At 36.1% G+C, this 16,746-nt stretch overlaps 1 protein-coding gene across 1 annotated transcript in view; it reads left to right on the top strand.

The window, feature by feature from the left end:
• The window catches only part of CDH7 (cadherin 7), an 82,522-nt gene that overhangs the window by 26,467 nt on the left and 39,309 nt on the right, over window positions 1-16,746 (top strand). The window contains exon 3 of the mRNA XM_066561267.1: window positions 12,969-13,263. Coding sequence (XP_066417364.1) covers window positions 12,969-13,263 — 295 coding nt within the window. The remainder of the gene's footprint in view (window positions 1-12,968; window positions 13,264-16,746) is intronic.

The following is a 16,746-nucleotide window of genomic DNA, read 5'->3' as shown; positions in this document are numbered from 1 at the left end:
GAATGGTTAAAAAAAACCAAACCTAGGGAGAAATCAAACTTCTTAAAGTATCTATGCCCAAAAGATCACTTTAAATGATCTGAACAGTTTCAAGTAGACTTTCAAGTGTCCATATTTACTGTGCATACTCTGCTTCAGCTTGTTCTGAATACTGAACAGCTACTGTGTGAATTTATGTAAGGAAATCTCTTAATCTTTCAATGCTGCTTCTTATAATTAGGCATATGTGACACACATGTTCATTAAAGCAACCTTCCTCTTAGAGCAGGGGTTAAGGGGTTGTTTCAGAAAGATATTAGACATATGCTTAGTACCAGCTTTCATGACTGTTAAGCAAGTCCTGACATGATCCACATGGATAAGAATGATTTCCTAACTCAGAAAATTCTAAACCAGGTTTAATGTGATGGTAGCACCAGGTTAAATTTCCCCAGGTTTTGAAATGAATTTTGAACAACGAGCTGTGAATTACAAGCCAATATATATATATGGGTGGATGGATGGACTTGAGAAATATTTTTGGGTAAAATTCAATATGATAAGCTACCTTCAGTGAAATACATAATAGTAGGGGAAAGAAAATAAAAATTTTCCTCTAGTCTGCTGAAAAAAAGAGCGCTTTATTTGCATTCAGTGTTTTACCTTTACTTTTATATTTACTGCAGAATTAGAAAGGGGTCACAGTAGTTAATGGAAAGCATTAACAGAAATATTAGGGTGTTTATGAAGCCAGACTCTAAAAGAGATTCTAAATGAAATGTAAACACACTAGCAATGGTAACCTGTGGTTTATGATAACAAATTAACCAAGGGATTATTTTGCTCTTTTTTTACCTGAACTCATTTTATTTACAACACAAGTGTCTACATGAAGGTATCTAATACTCTCCACTTTATTTGGCCATGCACTGGTTTTTCATCTTACATTGTCATACTAGCAGGGAAAAGATAATGCTTTACTATAGATGTTCATTTCTGCCCTTTTCATATGCAACAATTCACTCATTTTAACATGCTATAGTAAAATTTTTTATCTAAATTCTCTGTTGCTGACTTTTTTCCTTGACCCTCTGTCAGCTCTGGGCACTTGTGACCTTCTCCACAACATGCCTTCCAAGGTATTAATTATATTCAATGTGGGCATTGTGTCAAAATCCTAATTTTGCACTTTAGGTCTAGGAGTAGTCCCATTGATTTTAGTGAGAAGACCTGTGGATTAGATTCGTGAAAATGCTTTGGGAAATACCTGGGTGGTGTGAAATATTTTATAACATATAACCAATTTCTTCATATGGAGAATTGTCAATTTAAATTGGACTATATATCTTCCTGAAAGTCATTGTATGCATCAATTATTGCATTCAAGCATACAGGATTTTATAAAGAAAGACAATAGGAATTTAGTTTTTTAAGAAGAAAACTCAATAAAAAGCACTGTTACTCTGACATTTGTACTATCATTTTTGTTAAAAATTAAAATTAGTATTTAGACCAACATGTAAATTCTGTTTTGTTCTGACAGGTTTTTTTAATATTAATTAACCAGTCCATAGTTGTTTTCAGGAAATTAAAGATTAGTGAGTATGTGGACCGAATTAACTACGTTTTTTCTGTATTGCAAGTCTTTAATCATTAAAATGATCAGATCATACTCTCTTATGTAGTCCAGTACTTTATAAACTTCTCCAGACACTTAACCCTAGTTACTTACACTGCTTTACAGTTAGGTATTTTACCATTGTCTTCCAGTCTCTCAGTGTGTCAGCACTTCCAACTAACACACAAGGTAAGATTATGAGTCGATCTTTAGTAGCATTAAACTTTCAAAAGCAAATTAAATGTGAGGAATTGATACAACATAAAACCAAAACGAAAACAAATGAAGAAAGCTCTACACCCTCTGGGTGTCTATTCCTTGGTACTAATGTTCTTTGGAAGCAGGTTCCTATGAGAAAAATCATTATCAACGAAGCAATGCTGCAAGCTATTTTGGATAGTTGAAGCAGAAAGAGGATAATCACTCTGAACTATAGATCAGTAGTTTGACAAAGAAGAGACAATATGGGAGGTATAATTTCCAAGCTAAAATAAATACATTCAGTATAAGTACATATCTTATCTCAGAAAATACTTTAATACCAAATGAATTTTTGTTTGTAAATTTGGTATTTTTGATATGGTAGTCAAACAAGAAAGGTCTATGATTATTTTTCCTGTGCAGTGCTGTTGCAGATAATTCTATAGATTACTGAGTTAGAGATGAAAAAATAGATTCTCTAATGTGCTCTCATTTTCCATGGTTGAAATCCTGGTCCCAAATTATTATGGCTGAGTAGAAAAAGCATTATGGGAGAAACAACTTTCCAATTACCATATTTGTATTCTAATGTCTTATTTCTGTTTTCAAGGAGAGATAAAAAAGTAAAAGCATTAATTTTTCATTATTGAAGGTACATAAATTCTGTTACTGCTTTTTTTGTTTCATTTACTATCTTTCCCTTCTTTCTGTGATATAAGGGATACTGCATGCATGCATTGTCTGGTCATAATAACTAACTAACTAACTAAAAAAATAAATAATCTGTACTGAAATAACTAATAGAAGTATGTACAGTGCTATAAGAAGGCAAAACATTCATATTACTATAAACTTATATATTTGCGCACCTATGTATGTGTTTCATTCCAGAAAAATACATGCTCAAGAAACAGTACTTCACTGTATGTGTGTTAATACTGTGCAAACAGAAATTATTTCACGTATAGTGAGGAAGTAATTTGAGAAGAATGAGAGAAATTTCTTGAAGGTTCTCTTTCTGCAAGCTGCTACACATACATAAACTTTTCAAGCCCATGAATGTCTGCTAGACCAGAGATATTCTTCTATGAAGTATGCTGAGAACTTTAGTATTTGTTTGCCATGCTACATTTCTAAAGCCTGAACATGTTTGTAGAAGTCATATGTGGAGAAAGCAGGAAGGAAGCATCCTTGAAACAAGTTTATTTTTATTATACTGCTGAAATAGAGTGTAGTGACTTTAAGGGAATTTTGTCTTGCAGCTTCAGTGATTCTTGGCAACAAAATAAATCAAGCCACTGGACCAGCAAATCCGTCGCTTTAGTATATAACAGCAAGTTGTTTGGTGCACTATGAATAGATATGGATCATGTGGAAATGCTGTTGGAATGTATGGAAGTGAACTTAGGCCCTTTCCTGGAGAAGAAGTAAGACCCAAAATAGAGCTAGTAAGAGTAAAGATTCAGGAATTTGTAAATAGTTTCACTCAGTGGTATTTTCACATGACTTAATTGTATTAGGCACTTGTATAAATGAGTCATTGGTTTCTTTAAGCAAAAATTAAATCAATTTGCATAAAAACAGCTGGTTTTACATAAAAAGTAAGATGGCAAATCCATTCTATGTTGGTTTTTCAATGATGCTGTTTTTTTACTGAGATGTTTAGAATGAGTACTCCTAGGAATAAATACCGATAGACTGAGAGTAGGGTGGGGAAGAAAACAAACACCACCACCAAAAAAAAAAGAGAAATCAACTGAACCAAAAACCCCATGCAATGCTGAATATTGAACAGCTCTGTAGGGATTCCAATGTGCATGTTGTCTGCAAACAGTGTGGGCTCTTTCCATTCTAGGAATCCGATTTCTGAAAAGTTTGAAGCCTGTGCATGAGGGGAAAGCAGGTCTCTCTGTTTGCACTTCTTGTTATGAACGTGTTATGTTATCTATAGGCTCTTGGTGGTGCTACAATACAGTATTGCGGTCCCCCCACCCCCAATAAATATTATGCAATTAGTACATGACGATGCACAGTATGCAGATGGTTTTTACCTCCCAAAGCTGCCAAACTGTCTTTTTAAGAGAGTGAATGACAAACAGTCATTTTGGGGAGTGACATGTCATGTTGATGGCCCATTAAAACTCCTCAAGAATACTCAGCCAGCTACATATGCCCACTCAGCTCCATCCACAGCAGCAGCTGCTTCTGAGTTCCTCCTGTAGCTGCAGTAAACTTAATGGGCTGGCTGCACAATTCCCTGTTGCCACAGGGCATTTTATGTTCTTATTAAAACTGGGGAGTGGAAAAGGCACATATTTGTGACTACAGCAACTGCAGAGACTGGAAAAGGACAGAAAAGGGGAAGGGTACCTCTGTGTGTATACACATGTGTACATATACATACACACACTTAAATGTTTGTATAGATATACAATCTCTGTCTATAGAAAGAGCTACATTGTGTGAGTATACATGAGGAGAGAGAGCACTACAGACACAGTTGAGTATTATTAAGAGAAAAAAATATCATAGAAATTTGACATGGATGCTGTTATCACATCAAGTTTTCAGTATTTCCTATTAATTATTCAACTCACTAGCCTTTAGATGACAGTATCAGTTATTCCTAGGGGGACTATTCTTCTGAACTTTGTCTTCAACCTAGAAGCCTTTAGGGCTTACTTAGATGCTAACTGGAATATTAGGAAGTGAAAGATTTAGAATTTTAGTACTTCTAATTTGAATTTTGTTTGAACAGTAGCCATCAAGGAAATGAAGTTTCACTGTTCCTTTTCCTCTTTAACCCCCATTTTCGAAAGGTTGGCAAAATTAAATGTTCACTTCACTTCATGTGGCTGAGGTGATAAGATTATTAACCTCCTGAAGCACTGATCTACCATTTAGAAGTATAAGGGCTGTAAAAGGGCTTTAACTAAACTCTTCCACCAGTATCTCTGAAATTTTATTTTGGAAACAATACAGAGGAAGGAGGGAATAGTAAAACCTAACTGTTTATTCCAAGTGTGATGATGGAAGAGCATAAGTAAATTAATACAAATTCTTACTATTTCAGTTTCTTAGGCAAGAAACATGCATTCTGTAACAAAAAAGGAGTTCAAAAACTGAATTAACAGTGGAATTAAGGATTGTTTGAGGATTGTTTTTCTAAAGAAAAATACCTAGTTCACTCAAAGTTAGCTGACAGTTATGCTACTCTCCCAGCCCATTAATCATGTTTATTTTGTTTTCTCCTCTGATCTCAGGACTTTGAAATCAAGGGCAATTTAAATGTCAATTTCTTTCTTTTTTTTTTACCTCCTTTTTTTTGTTTTTGTTTTTTTTTTTCTGTACACTTGGAGTAGTGGTATTGTACATCCTCAGTAAAATGACACTTGACCAGTTCCAGGTAATCATTTTTTTAAATTGCTGTTGCATTAAGCAGTGTATGAAAAGAAGATGCTGGTAAAGTTATACAACATTAGTCTGAAGTTCTATTCTTGCACTTCAGATGTATCCATGTTCTCATTCATTTTGGCTTTTGGTTTGTGAATATTTTTACCTTTTATTTGTTTATTTATTTTTCCCCCCTCTCTTTCTCATTAAACATTTGTATTTATTTTGCCTCATCCTCTGCTTTCTTAAAAATGACTAAATACCTTGATTGTACACAAAGCTTTATCCTCACTGGTTTTATATACTGTTGAATTATGAAGGTCTTGAAGGTTCAAATTACACCAAATGTCATACATTTTGCCTGCAGGAGGACTCTTGAGGACAATCTGTGGGAAGAAAACTGATACTCCCAAAGGGATGTGCCTTGGTTTTACCTTGAATCTGAAATGTGTTCATTTGATAGGTAGTTTTTGATGACCTCATTGCATTTGTGGTGATCCTGGGCAGATATATGTCTGCCTTGTGGTCATTCATAGGACTCTAGTATTACCTGTGTCAAAACAAAATATGATTCAGAGGCAGACTGGGTTCAGGCAGTCTGTAGGGTCAGTGCTGAATGGGAAGAGATCTCTGAAATTTCCTGGACCTCAATTATCTCAGAAGTTCTTAGGTCTTTGGTCAGCTCTGAGCACTCCAGACACTGTTTTGGATATTTTAAATCAAGTCAGAAGAGAGGTCTGGTCTGGGCTGACCAGATTTTTAGCAACACAACTCCTTGTGTTAGATAAATATAACGTGGTTATACTGTGGTCTGCAGCATGAGACCTTGTTGTATTCCCTTGTGACTGTCTCTGCACTTGCCTGACAAATAGCAAGTCTGAAGGCAACAAAACAGTGCATGAGATTGCCAGTATGTCAACGTGGCAAATTGTGCCACAGTGACACCGTTGTCTGTGCTGGTTCCCTACTATGCTGACAACATTGCTGAAACAAGGAAACTCTGGCAGCATTACAAGCAGATTCCTTCTGTTCAAACTCTAATTAAACGTGTTGGAGTTTTGGGTATAGCCGATTATATTGACTTGATCTCTTGTCCTCAGTATTATCTGTTGTGCTGAAAGCACAGAATGTAGACCAGCATATTTCTTTCTGAGCCTAGGCCTATACTATAGTTTTACATAAATTAATAAAATCAAAAGCAAACAAAAGCCCTCCAGGATCTCCTTTATCACTTTCTCAACATTTCTTGGAGAATAGAAAAATCATTATCTCCTGAATAATACTTTCACTGGTGCCTGGGTATAAAGTCAATTATATGAATCACAGGCCTTTGCTGACATCAATAAAATGTTGAGGAATCTTTTTCTTTCCCTCATGACTTCTGTAATCAGACTGAAAGATAAATTTAAAAAGATGTCTTAGGCTGTTGATAGTGAAATATGGTTTTGGTTTACAAGAATGATAGTTTCATGGCTCCTTCTGAAAACAATGATCCTATTAGTAGCTAATGTGTTTGTGAAGCCCTTAGACATTGCAGAAACGTGGTATGTGTGCACATTAGATTTTACTGAAATGTTAACTACATCATCTAGGTTAAATTTTAAATATTAGCTATTATTTGCATTGAAATTGTTCCAAAGCACCAGCACTGAACCCTTAGTTATCCTGATAGTTGATAAATATAGTTACATTAAAAGAAAAGAAAAAGAAAAGGAGATAAAACCCCTATAAATATCTAGTACTTTATGAGTCATCACAAAACACATACTAACAATGATAATCTAAGGGGAAAAGGGATTTGAAAACTTCGTATTTGTAACCATAGTAAATATTGACTCCAAGAAAATCCGAGAACGGCAGCTTTAAGAACCTGGCTGTTGTGATGACCAAAATTAATAGAAGTGGAAAAATGGTGGTTTTGTTTCAAATCACCAGCTTTCTTTAGCCTTTTAGAAATTACATACTTAATCTTTATATACCCTTTTTAAGTCTTCCCAGAAGGATGAAGTGGAGAAGGTGGAATGAAGAAAAGTTTATTCTTCCCGCAATCTGTTCTCAGTTGTTTTGTGATAGTAAATTGTGGTTATAAAATGGACAAGAAGATTGCTTCTGGTTTGGAGTTCTTTTTTTTTTCCTTTTTCCTCGTTGTTTTTGATTCTTACTGCCTCCTTGCATTTTGTGAGGAGGCAGGAATAAAGTCGTGACAGTTCCATATCACAAATAATGATGGATGCTGCACAGGGCATGAGGAGGAGGCAGTTTTCATTCCTCTCCTCCCTTTCTAGTTACTTTCATAGAGAGAAAGGAAGGGGTGCAGACAAGGCAAATCCTCCTTGAGAAAACATTTCAGTTCTGCAAAGGAGGACACATTTCCTACGGTCTTAGAGAGCAATGAAGCTAGATTGTATTGAAGCATCTGATGTTTCCCCTGTCCATCTCTTTATCTCCATTGCTTCTGTCATTCTGCTAGTGTCAAAAAACCATCAGGTCCTCATGTTCTCCCTTCGATTTTCTTCTTCACCAATAATCTATAACTTCTGTAATGAATCATTAACCATGCTAGCACAGAGAGAAGCAAAAGCAAAGACAGATCTTTAAGGAAGATAAATCAGAAAAGAGAGGCATATGAACATTTCACCTGCTTTAAAGGAGCCTGAACTGAAAATCAGAAAAAGAGTAAACCTCCCATTCAGACATACAAGAGATGAGTAGTGGCCAGATAAGCTGCTTTTAGTACTTTAAATGCTTTTAATACTTCAGTGCAATATCTCTCCTTACTGAGAAAAATTAGTCTCCTTCTCTATTGGAAATACTGCTTTATTACTTTAATGGCAAGTGATACTAAAGGGTATCATCTGTAGTTGTACAGATTTTAAAATAGGCAATATCTAGAAACTGTTGAGTATTGGGAATTTTTAAAAAAACTTTTATTTAGGTTTCCCTAGAATATTTACCAGACTAAAAGTCCACATAGACATAAATGCATTAGGGGAGACACTAGAGTAAGCTATATTGCTGTAGAGACAAAAAAATCTGAGAAAAAATTAGGTTTATTAAAAGAGTTAAGGTAATAACACCTTTGCTCTTTAGTGAAGTTGACTGCTTCCTGCTCTCACGCATATTCAGCAAGTATTTTCTAAAACTGAGAGCCTAAATAGATTAAGTGCTTTTTTAGCTTGAGTTCAGAGTCAACACTAAATTATCTTCTAAAGAACAAGAAAAAGTTCACTTTTCATGTACATTGTCCCTCTGCCTCAACAAGGCTTTTGTGGCTTTTATTATTAGATCTGTTTGCTCTCTGCTAACTTTCCTAGCACATCCAAAGTTATCCTCCTGTCAAAAAATACATCATCTCTCTCTAGAGGATTGTTGCTTCACTTTCCTGTTCTCATGTACTCTTGTATATGCAGGGATCACCCAAATCCAGAACTCTTAGAATCTTCATGTTAAATATATGCAGTAGGTAACAAAAAAGCTATAGGATCAGCATACAAGAATTGGATCATGAATCTTATACTGAAAATAAGCCAAGTTGAAAGGCAAGGCAAACTGGAGAGTCACCATCATGGATATTGTGTGGAGGTGGCAATGAATGAAATGGATTGGAAGCTTACAACAGTCTCTATCATTCCTCTTTCTGAAAACAGGGTGTTTTATTTACAATATCTATGGCAAACTGATTCTGAAAGAGGAACTGTCTGGAATAACCCAGAATGGAACCAGATAAGGTTTACCCTGTGAATCCTTGAATCCTCCATGTCTCTTGACACAACAACTTGAAAGTGACTTTGTCCTGAGCCTCTCTACTTCTGAAGTCATAGTCCCCATGTGCATATATGGATTGAACATAGTTCTGTCTCCTACTAGAATTGCCCTGTAGAAAGTGGGACCAGTGAAAGACAAGCTAGCAGATGGCACAGCCAGAGATGCTTTCCGGAATCTTCCTCCAAAGTACTACTGTTCTGAGGACTAATATCATCCTATATAATTGTTGCCAAATTAGTAACAAGAACAAATAAAAATCCCAGATCTTATTACTTAATGTATATCTTCTATTAAAAACAGGGCAAAGAATACCTGAAAACAGCAACAAAAGTAAATAAGAAAACCTGACAACAATAAAAAATGTACAAAGTGTTTTCTAAAGCCAATGTTATATGGAAAATTGTAATTCTCACTTCCTACAATGTTGAATTAAATAGCTGGAACCACAGGTAGTTTGCAGTCATGTTTGGTAGTAGCAGACCTGAATATGATGCAGGACATTCAAATTCAAAAATTTTGTTCATAGTTGCAAAGCATTGAAGCCTCTGCATTAATGACTTTGAAGATCACTGTATGGAAGAATTATATTGTGTGAAACTGAAATAGGGGTGCCGTGAAAACTGCATCAAAATTCTCAATATTTTCAGCAATTGTTTGCATTGTTCTCTTGTACTGTGCTTTTAAGTTTTCTCAGATCTCCTCTAAAAAGCATATAAAAGTGTTTGAAAAATCTCTTTAGAGTGCTTTACAATGAATTGATTGTTCCCTAGTGCCAAAGATAAACTAAATCTTGAGCTATATCACCTTCCTGGGGTTAAGTAGGTAGAGAATGGTACATTACTAATTTGAGCATGGGCCAGAACAATTTTTAAATGCTTAGTAGAACAAAGTTTTATTAAAATATGCAAAGAAGTTTGCAGTTCCAGAGCCTTAACCTTGGAACAACAAAGGTCCTCACTAATCACTTTACTAATCCATGTGGTAGCAGTTTTCTTACCAAGGCATCATTCCAAAAAGTGGCTTCTGCTCAGCATTTCACTCCAGGTCACCAGCCACTGTAGTGCAATCCATGAGGAGATTTATGGACCTCAAAGTGGAAGTCCTTAAAGAACAATGTGTTGTTAATCAGTAAGCCACTGAGTGAGCAAATGCGAAATGCTGAAGCTTCAGAATTTCTCCTTTCCCTGGATGTGAAAGCCTTGCTCAGTGCATCTTCAAGGATTTACTGGCCTCTCCCCTGAAGGTCTCTTTTTATTTTTTTCAAAGCAGTGCTGGTTAGTTATTTGGGATAGGGCTGGATGTAGATACAAGGTAAAAGTGCAGCCCTGCAGTTTGAGAGCACTGTGGTGTGCTGATGGGCTCAGCTCCATCCCCATAGGACAGCACTGTGCTGCTCTCAGCAACTGAGATGTGGAAATTTTCTCTGCTTGAAGAGATTTACTTGTACATCTCTAACATTCAGAAAACTGCTCTGCCTGATGAAATGCTGGGTATGCTGGTGTCCTCTGCTTTTATCTCATCCAGCATCCATCCTAAGTTATGCCAGAAAAGGGGGAACAGCCTTTACAGGGATAATGTGAGAATCTCAGCCAACCCAGAAAGACCAGCTAGAATATGGGGTATGGAGAAAACAGAATCACTTAAGATAAAGGCATGGATTTCTTGTATCCCATAACCTCAGTTCTTGTGAAATGTGATATTCAGCATGTCAGTCTAGACTGTAGGATTCTGGCTATGTAGGGAAACACAGACAGTTCCTCTGTAGCACACAGGAGACATATGCACCCTGAAGCAGGTATTAGAGAAAGAAAGAGGAAGGAAAAAAAAGGTCAAACAAAATCAAAGACAAGTTAGACAGATTCTTACTTGCACAGGCCACTGCTCCTTTGTAGGGAAGATGGATACTTCTTCCAGTCAAGTTTGAAAAAGCATTGAAAGCCCCAGCTGTCAGATGTGTGAGTTGAACAGAGGTATCGTTTGTTCAATAAACCCCAGCCACTGGGACTGAGGAATACTCAGTGCTGTGGATCTCAAAAGCGCCTGAATGTGAGATACATTTTACCTTGGACTGCTCACAGTGTCAGCATGGTTTATTCCTGAGTGTGCAGAGAAGTTGGGCTTTAAAAGTTTGTGGAACTCCACCAAAGAAATCTTAGGCTTGTTTAGGTGTGTCTGGATTTAGGTAGCAGGAGAATAAGGGTAAATCATATTTCAAAATAATGTAGCTAGTCTGATTTAGATACTTTAGTTCTGTTTTTCTAATCCAGTCCAAAGCTCTGGATTCCATTTCTGTCTTAAAAGAGAGGAGTGCACTGTAATTGCATAAGTATGTGATGTCCAAACAGTGTAAGTGAAATAATGTGTAAGAAATAGGCAGCTTTTTATCCAGCTGAAAAATTCAAAACTGAGCATGAATACTTTCCTGCTGAAATAGGAAAATATTTTGCAGCTGTGCTAAGTCATGCCCAAGACAACAATTTTCTACATGTATTTGGGAAGTGAATACTGTCATAGTGATACTCCTAACAGAGAGAAAAAAAGTTAGTGATAGAAATTGTGATGATGGTGATGACAGTGAACGTACCTCCAAACTCAAGATAACATGGAATTCAGGCAGGTACAAAGAAGATATGAGATAGAAAAACCCAAGCATATTTAACACTGTCTTCAGCTATTTACAAATTAATCCACTGTTAACAAGCAAGAAAGTACTTTAAATTTTACTGATACTCTTTTCACTTACTGTACAGTATTAAATATATTATATGTGCATGTTACTATAACATGATATCCAGATCAATTACAGTCTTGATGCAAGTTTGAGAAGTATGTAAGAGGTGTTTGAGTCTTTCTGTAACAGGAAGATGAAACTTGGTGAACATAAAAGAGGTAGAAAACCTGTGGAATTCTGCTCTGTAAGTTAAAATACCTTGATTGATGAGGAAAAAAAAATTCTTTCTGTAAACCTATCTTGCCTTTCTAATGGAAGATACATTTTGACCTGCTGAAGTATATTTCTTGTGTGCCTTCTACAAGTAGTCCCAGGGAAACTGCACCTGGCTTTCAATGCTGTGTGCTTCCAAAAGTGCCAGGACACCTTGGTCTTTCTCAGAGTCTGCATTTTTCTGTAATTAGATAATGAAAAGGAAGATATGGAAATGAAGAATTGAAGTTACAGGCCCATCAGATAGTAGCAAGAAATTTATCAACCAGCACATTTTACTTCCTTTTATAGAATCATAGAATATGCTGAGCTGGAAGGAAACCATCAAGATAATCAAGTCCAACCCATGGCCTTGCACAGGAAACCACAAGAGAAACACCAAGTGCCTGAGAGCATTGTCCAATTCAACATTTCTTGAACTCAGTCAGGCTTGGTGCTGTGACCACTTCCCTGGGGAGCCTGTTCCAGTGCCCAACCACCCTCTTATTGAAAAACTTGCCGGCTATCCAACCTAAACCTCCCCCAACTTAGCTTCATGACATTCTCTTGAATTCTGTCACTGGTCATGAGAGTGAAGAGATCAGTATCTGCTGCTTTCCCTCATGAGGAATATTTGACAGAGTTTACTGCTCTCTGCAGTAAACACTGAGAAAATACCTAAATACACACAAGAACAAACACACACTGACATGAAGTTTATACTGCCATTTGTTTGAAGTCTCACCCTTCAGAAGGATTATAAGCTGAAGTGAGCAATGTGGTTAAATTCAGATAGGAATAAAGTCATGGTTGTGATCATATGTGTGCATGTGTTTGCCTATATAAAAATCTGGCATGAGAAAAGTGAGTTTTTTTGCAGGAAAGAATGAAGTTTTTGTGCTTAAAGGAGCAAATTTACAGATTCTAATGGTCACACACATGTTGTGTGTGATAAACATTCAGCTTATATTTCCAGGAACAATAAAATTTCATGTACTACTGCTCAACACAGGAATTTTTTTTTTTACATATCTCCATGCCACTGACTCTCTTGTAAGTTAATCTCATCTCTCATCAATTTTTCACCAGCTTCACTCTGATGTTGATAAAGGAGATGGTTCCATCAAATACATCTTGTCAGGCGAAGGGGCAAGTTCCATTTTCATTATTGATGAGAACACGGGGGATATTCATGCTACAAAGAGGCTGGATCGAGAGGAGCAGGCCTACTACACGCTCCGAGCACAAGCTCTAGATAGGCTGACTAATAGACCCGTGGAGCCAGAGTCTGAGTTCGTCATTAAGATTCAGGACATCAATGACAATGAGCCAAAATTTCTGGATGGTCCCTACACTGCTGGAGTTCCTGAGATGTCTCCTGTGGGTAAGTGCAAAATACACTGTTGGTGTTGTGGGAAATTTGTTCCTATTGCCTTTTTAAAAGTTTCATTATTTTTTACTGTTTCGCACTAAGCTACTTAATTATCTATGAGGCACCTGCAACAGTCAGATATTTCAAGACTAAACTGGAAATAACATGCTAGATTAAGTATTTACCCTTTCAAAAATGTTGTGAAACTCAAATAGCTATGCAAGGATCCAGATAACCATTTTATAGTGCATTTCTCGTTCCAGGGCCCAGAGGCTTTGTTTTATAATTCCCATTAACAGTAATAAGTTTCACACCTATGTTATGGTACTTAGAGGTTATAATTTATAATTTCATTCAGATAAGGTCTTTTCATAACAAACTCTTCAAGTTCCTGCTACTGAATAGCATAATCTTTTTTGTAAGTTTTGCACATTTTAGTAATAGTTCGTTGGATATTTTTTTCTTACACTGAAATCCCATTTTCTGGGGAATATAGGCAAGCAGCAGGAACTGGGGTACAACTTGAGATAGTTCCAAGTTCTACTGAAATCAGAGAAGAAGGGGTCTTAGAGGCTTCAAACCCTTTTTTGGAAACTAAGAAATGCTGATTTTTCCTGAATTTGAATTAGGGAAGAATTTAGAAATCAAATCCACTGTCTCTTCCTTATAAAGTGACCAAATGCTCATCCAGTGTCAGGTGCCACTGTTCCTTTGAAAGCTGACTCTTTCAGACCAGATTAAGGTTTGGCCCAGAGATGTTTCAGTAAATGTCACTTTAAGATGAAATTATAAATGCAAGCACAAAAAAACCTGACCAACCAACCAAACAAAAACAAGAAGAAAAAAAGAAAACAAACAAAACAAAACAAAACAAAAAAACCCCTACTTTACTACCAGTATGTATACGGGAAGGCCCACTTCAACCTGAGAGAGTTCTGTGGTGATTAAAATAAGGATTTTCTTTGTTTAACTGATTCTAAACTGTATTAAAATAGGGTACTCTTACAGTAAAGCTGGGCATAAAATTTGCTATAATTTCCTCAGTATGATCTCCTGTGTTTTTGAATGTTTAACAATGCATCTAAATTGGAGCTAGGGAGAAAAAGAATCTTTCCTACTTAAGTGCCCTGCAGCAATCAGTAGCAAACATTGCTTATGTATTTGTAACTCAGCTTAGGAGTCAATAGAAGATATGCTAATATAATAATATATATATATATTTAATATAATGCTAATGACTTTTCTATACATTTATTTTACTAAGCAGTGAGCATAGACACTATTTCTCATTGATACTTGGTATTTGCTCATAGTCACTAGAGCACTCTGTGAATGGCTGAGAGGCAATACTAGCCTTGGAAGAAAGACAGACACCACAGCTTTTGCAGAGTTACAGGGAGGAGATGAAGTTGTGATATGTTGTTAGGAACTAACTGAACTTTGAAAAAATCTAGACAACAGATAATTTAAGACTGTAAAACCTAAATAATACACTTCAAAAACATTTTGTGTTAAAACACATCTGTTTTTTTTCTTAAATAAGATCCCCTTTTACTTTAGAATAAGATTATTTAAGAAAGGTGTAGTATGCAGCAACTATTAGAATTTTTTTTCTTTTGTCTTATGACCTGAAAAGAAATTATCTCCATATTTCACTTTTGCATTTCTCACCTCTGTCTTTTCTTGCACTGGCATATTGATGTACAGACAACTTCTACAGATATATAAGGTTTACTTACACGTACAAATCCATGCCTCTACTCCTACCTATGCTTCATTTGTTCCAAAAATATATTGGAAATCAATCTGTGGGGAGTGCACTGTGTGCAGTGGAGAATATAAGGACTATTTTTCAAAATGAGCTGCTTTGCATATTTTGTTGAATCTTTACATCATAAAGGAGTAAAAGATATTTTCTCCCACATGTACTGTGCAACACCAAATGTATTTTCGATTTGGGTAAGTATTATGTAAAATTATTAACTGAGACTAGTGCACTCTGAAATTTGTGTCAACTAAGGGTGGTTTCAGATTCATGAACTTCCTGAAACTGCACATTTTAAACATCTTCATGGTTAGTATCACAAACCTAGCAAATACTGCATTGTTACAGAGTTAAGGATTAACATGAAATTCCTTTGTCACACTTTGTCGCACTTTGTCGCATTTTGTCTTACATAGTTACAGCAATTCATACTTTATTCATATAACATAATTTTAATTAATCACCTAGAGCATCCATGAAATATTAAGGAGAGACAAAGTATGTCTCTTCTATTTTGTTTAAAATTGTATCCATGACAAGAATTTTTGATTGGGTATTAAAGGAAATGAAAGAGATCACAGGATTCTAACCGAAATTAACTATAAAGCTAGGAAAACTATAACCTTTAACCTACAGACTGGTTATGCAACCATAATGGTTCTGTATTTTATTTGACAAATATTTTTGGACATTATCTAAGGCTAATTGAAGTCAATTTCTTCTTTTTTTTGAAATGACTTCAGGTCAGGTTTAAATTATATTTGGGTCAGGCCCAATTATATTGATTATCCTGAACAGAGTAAATATCTTGATGGCTTATAAATCTATTCTTGGCAAAACCCCCAAAGATATGGCTTATCTGAAAAATCATAAGGATTTGTTTTTGTCATATTTTTTAAAAGTGTGTCTGGCACTTAAAGAACTGAGCAGCATTATATTTCAAACAAAAGGATACTGATCTGTTTGAGTTATAACCGAGGGAAGTAGGGATGAGAATTCCCATGCTCAACATAATTTTGGTTTGTTTAATCTTATCTGCTCTCCAGCCATATCAACAGTTTTGCTTTTTACCCAGCACAACAAATATCTCTCTTGCCATTTATTACCCCTGACTGAGATGGATAGAAATATCTGAATTATCTAACAACTTAAAGAAAGCAAAAGCACTGTATCAGGCTTATATCTTTCATACAGTGTGTAGTGGGCCTTGAGAGCCTGCATGAAGTGTCTCTCTCCAAGCACAAGCCACCTCTGCTTCCCTTTGTCTGACCTTGCTGCTTAGCTGGGACCATTCTTACGTTTTTTCTCCAAGTGAAGGCAACATAACAAGGCTGTGGGAGGGTAGAGAGGAGCTGAAGAGGGTTCTGACTCTTCCCTTTCACACTCCTGGAGGGGAAAGGCTCTGGAAGCATTGCTGCATCAGCTGTGGGTGAGACCTGGTGGTGGAAGCATAGAAATACCAGAAGGTACCAAGCAGAACCAGTCTGGATTGTTGTATATAAGAATCATGCAGGAATTCTGGATAACTTGATAGTAAAGGTGTTTAATGTTTTTAGTAGCATCTGATACCACGTAGAGATGTGATGCCATCATGGAATGGTTTTGTGTGTTAGACATAGTGAACATCATTAATTGATACAAATTAATACTTTTAATAACTGACTGCCTTAAAGGTCTATTTTCAATTTGTTAATGTGGCCACAATTCAGTTGATGAGAGTTTGTGCAGTT

The sequence above is a fragment of the Molothrus aeneus genome, chromosome 1, assembly GCF_037042795.1.
Source record: "Molothrus aeneus isolate 106 chromosome 1, BPBGC_Maene_1.0, whole genome shotgun sequence".
NCBI lineage: Eukaryota > Metazoa > Chordata > Aves > Passeriformes > Icteridae > Molothrus > Molothrus aeneus.
Note: the sequence above shows the minus strand (reverse complement) of the source record. Positions and strands in the feature narration are given on the sequence as shown.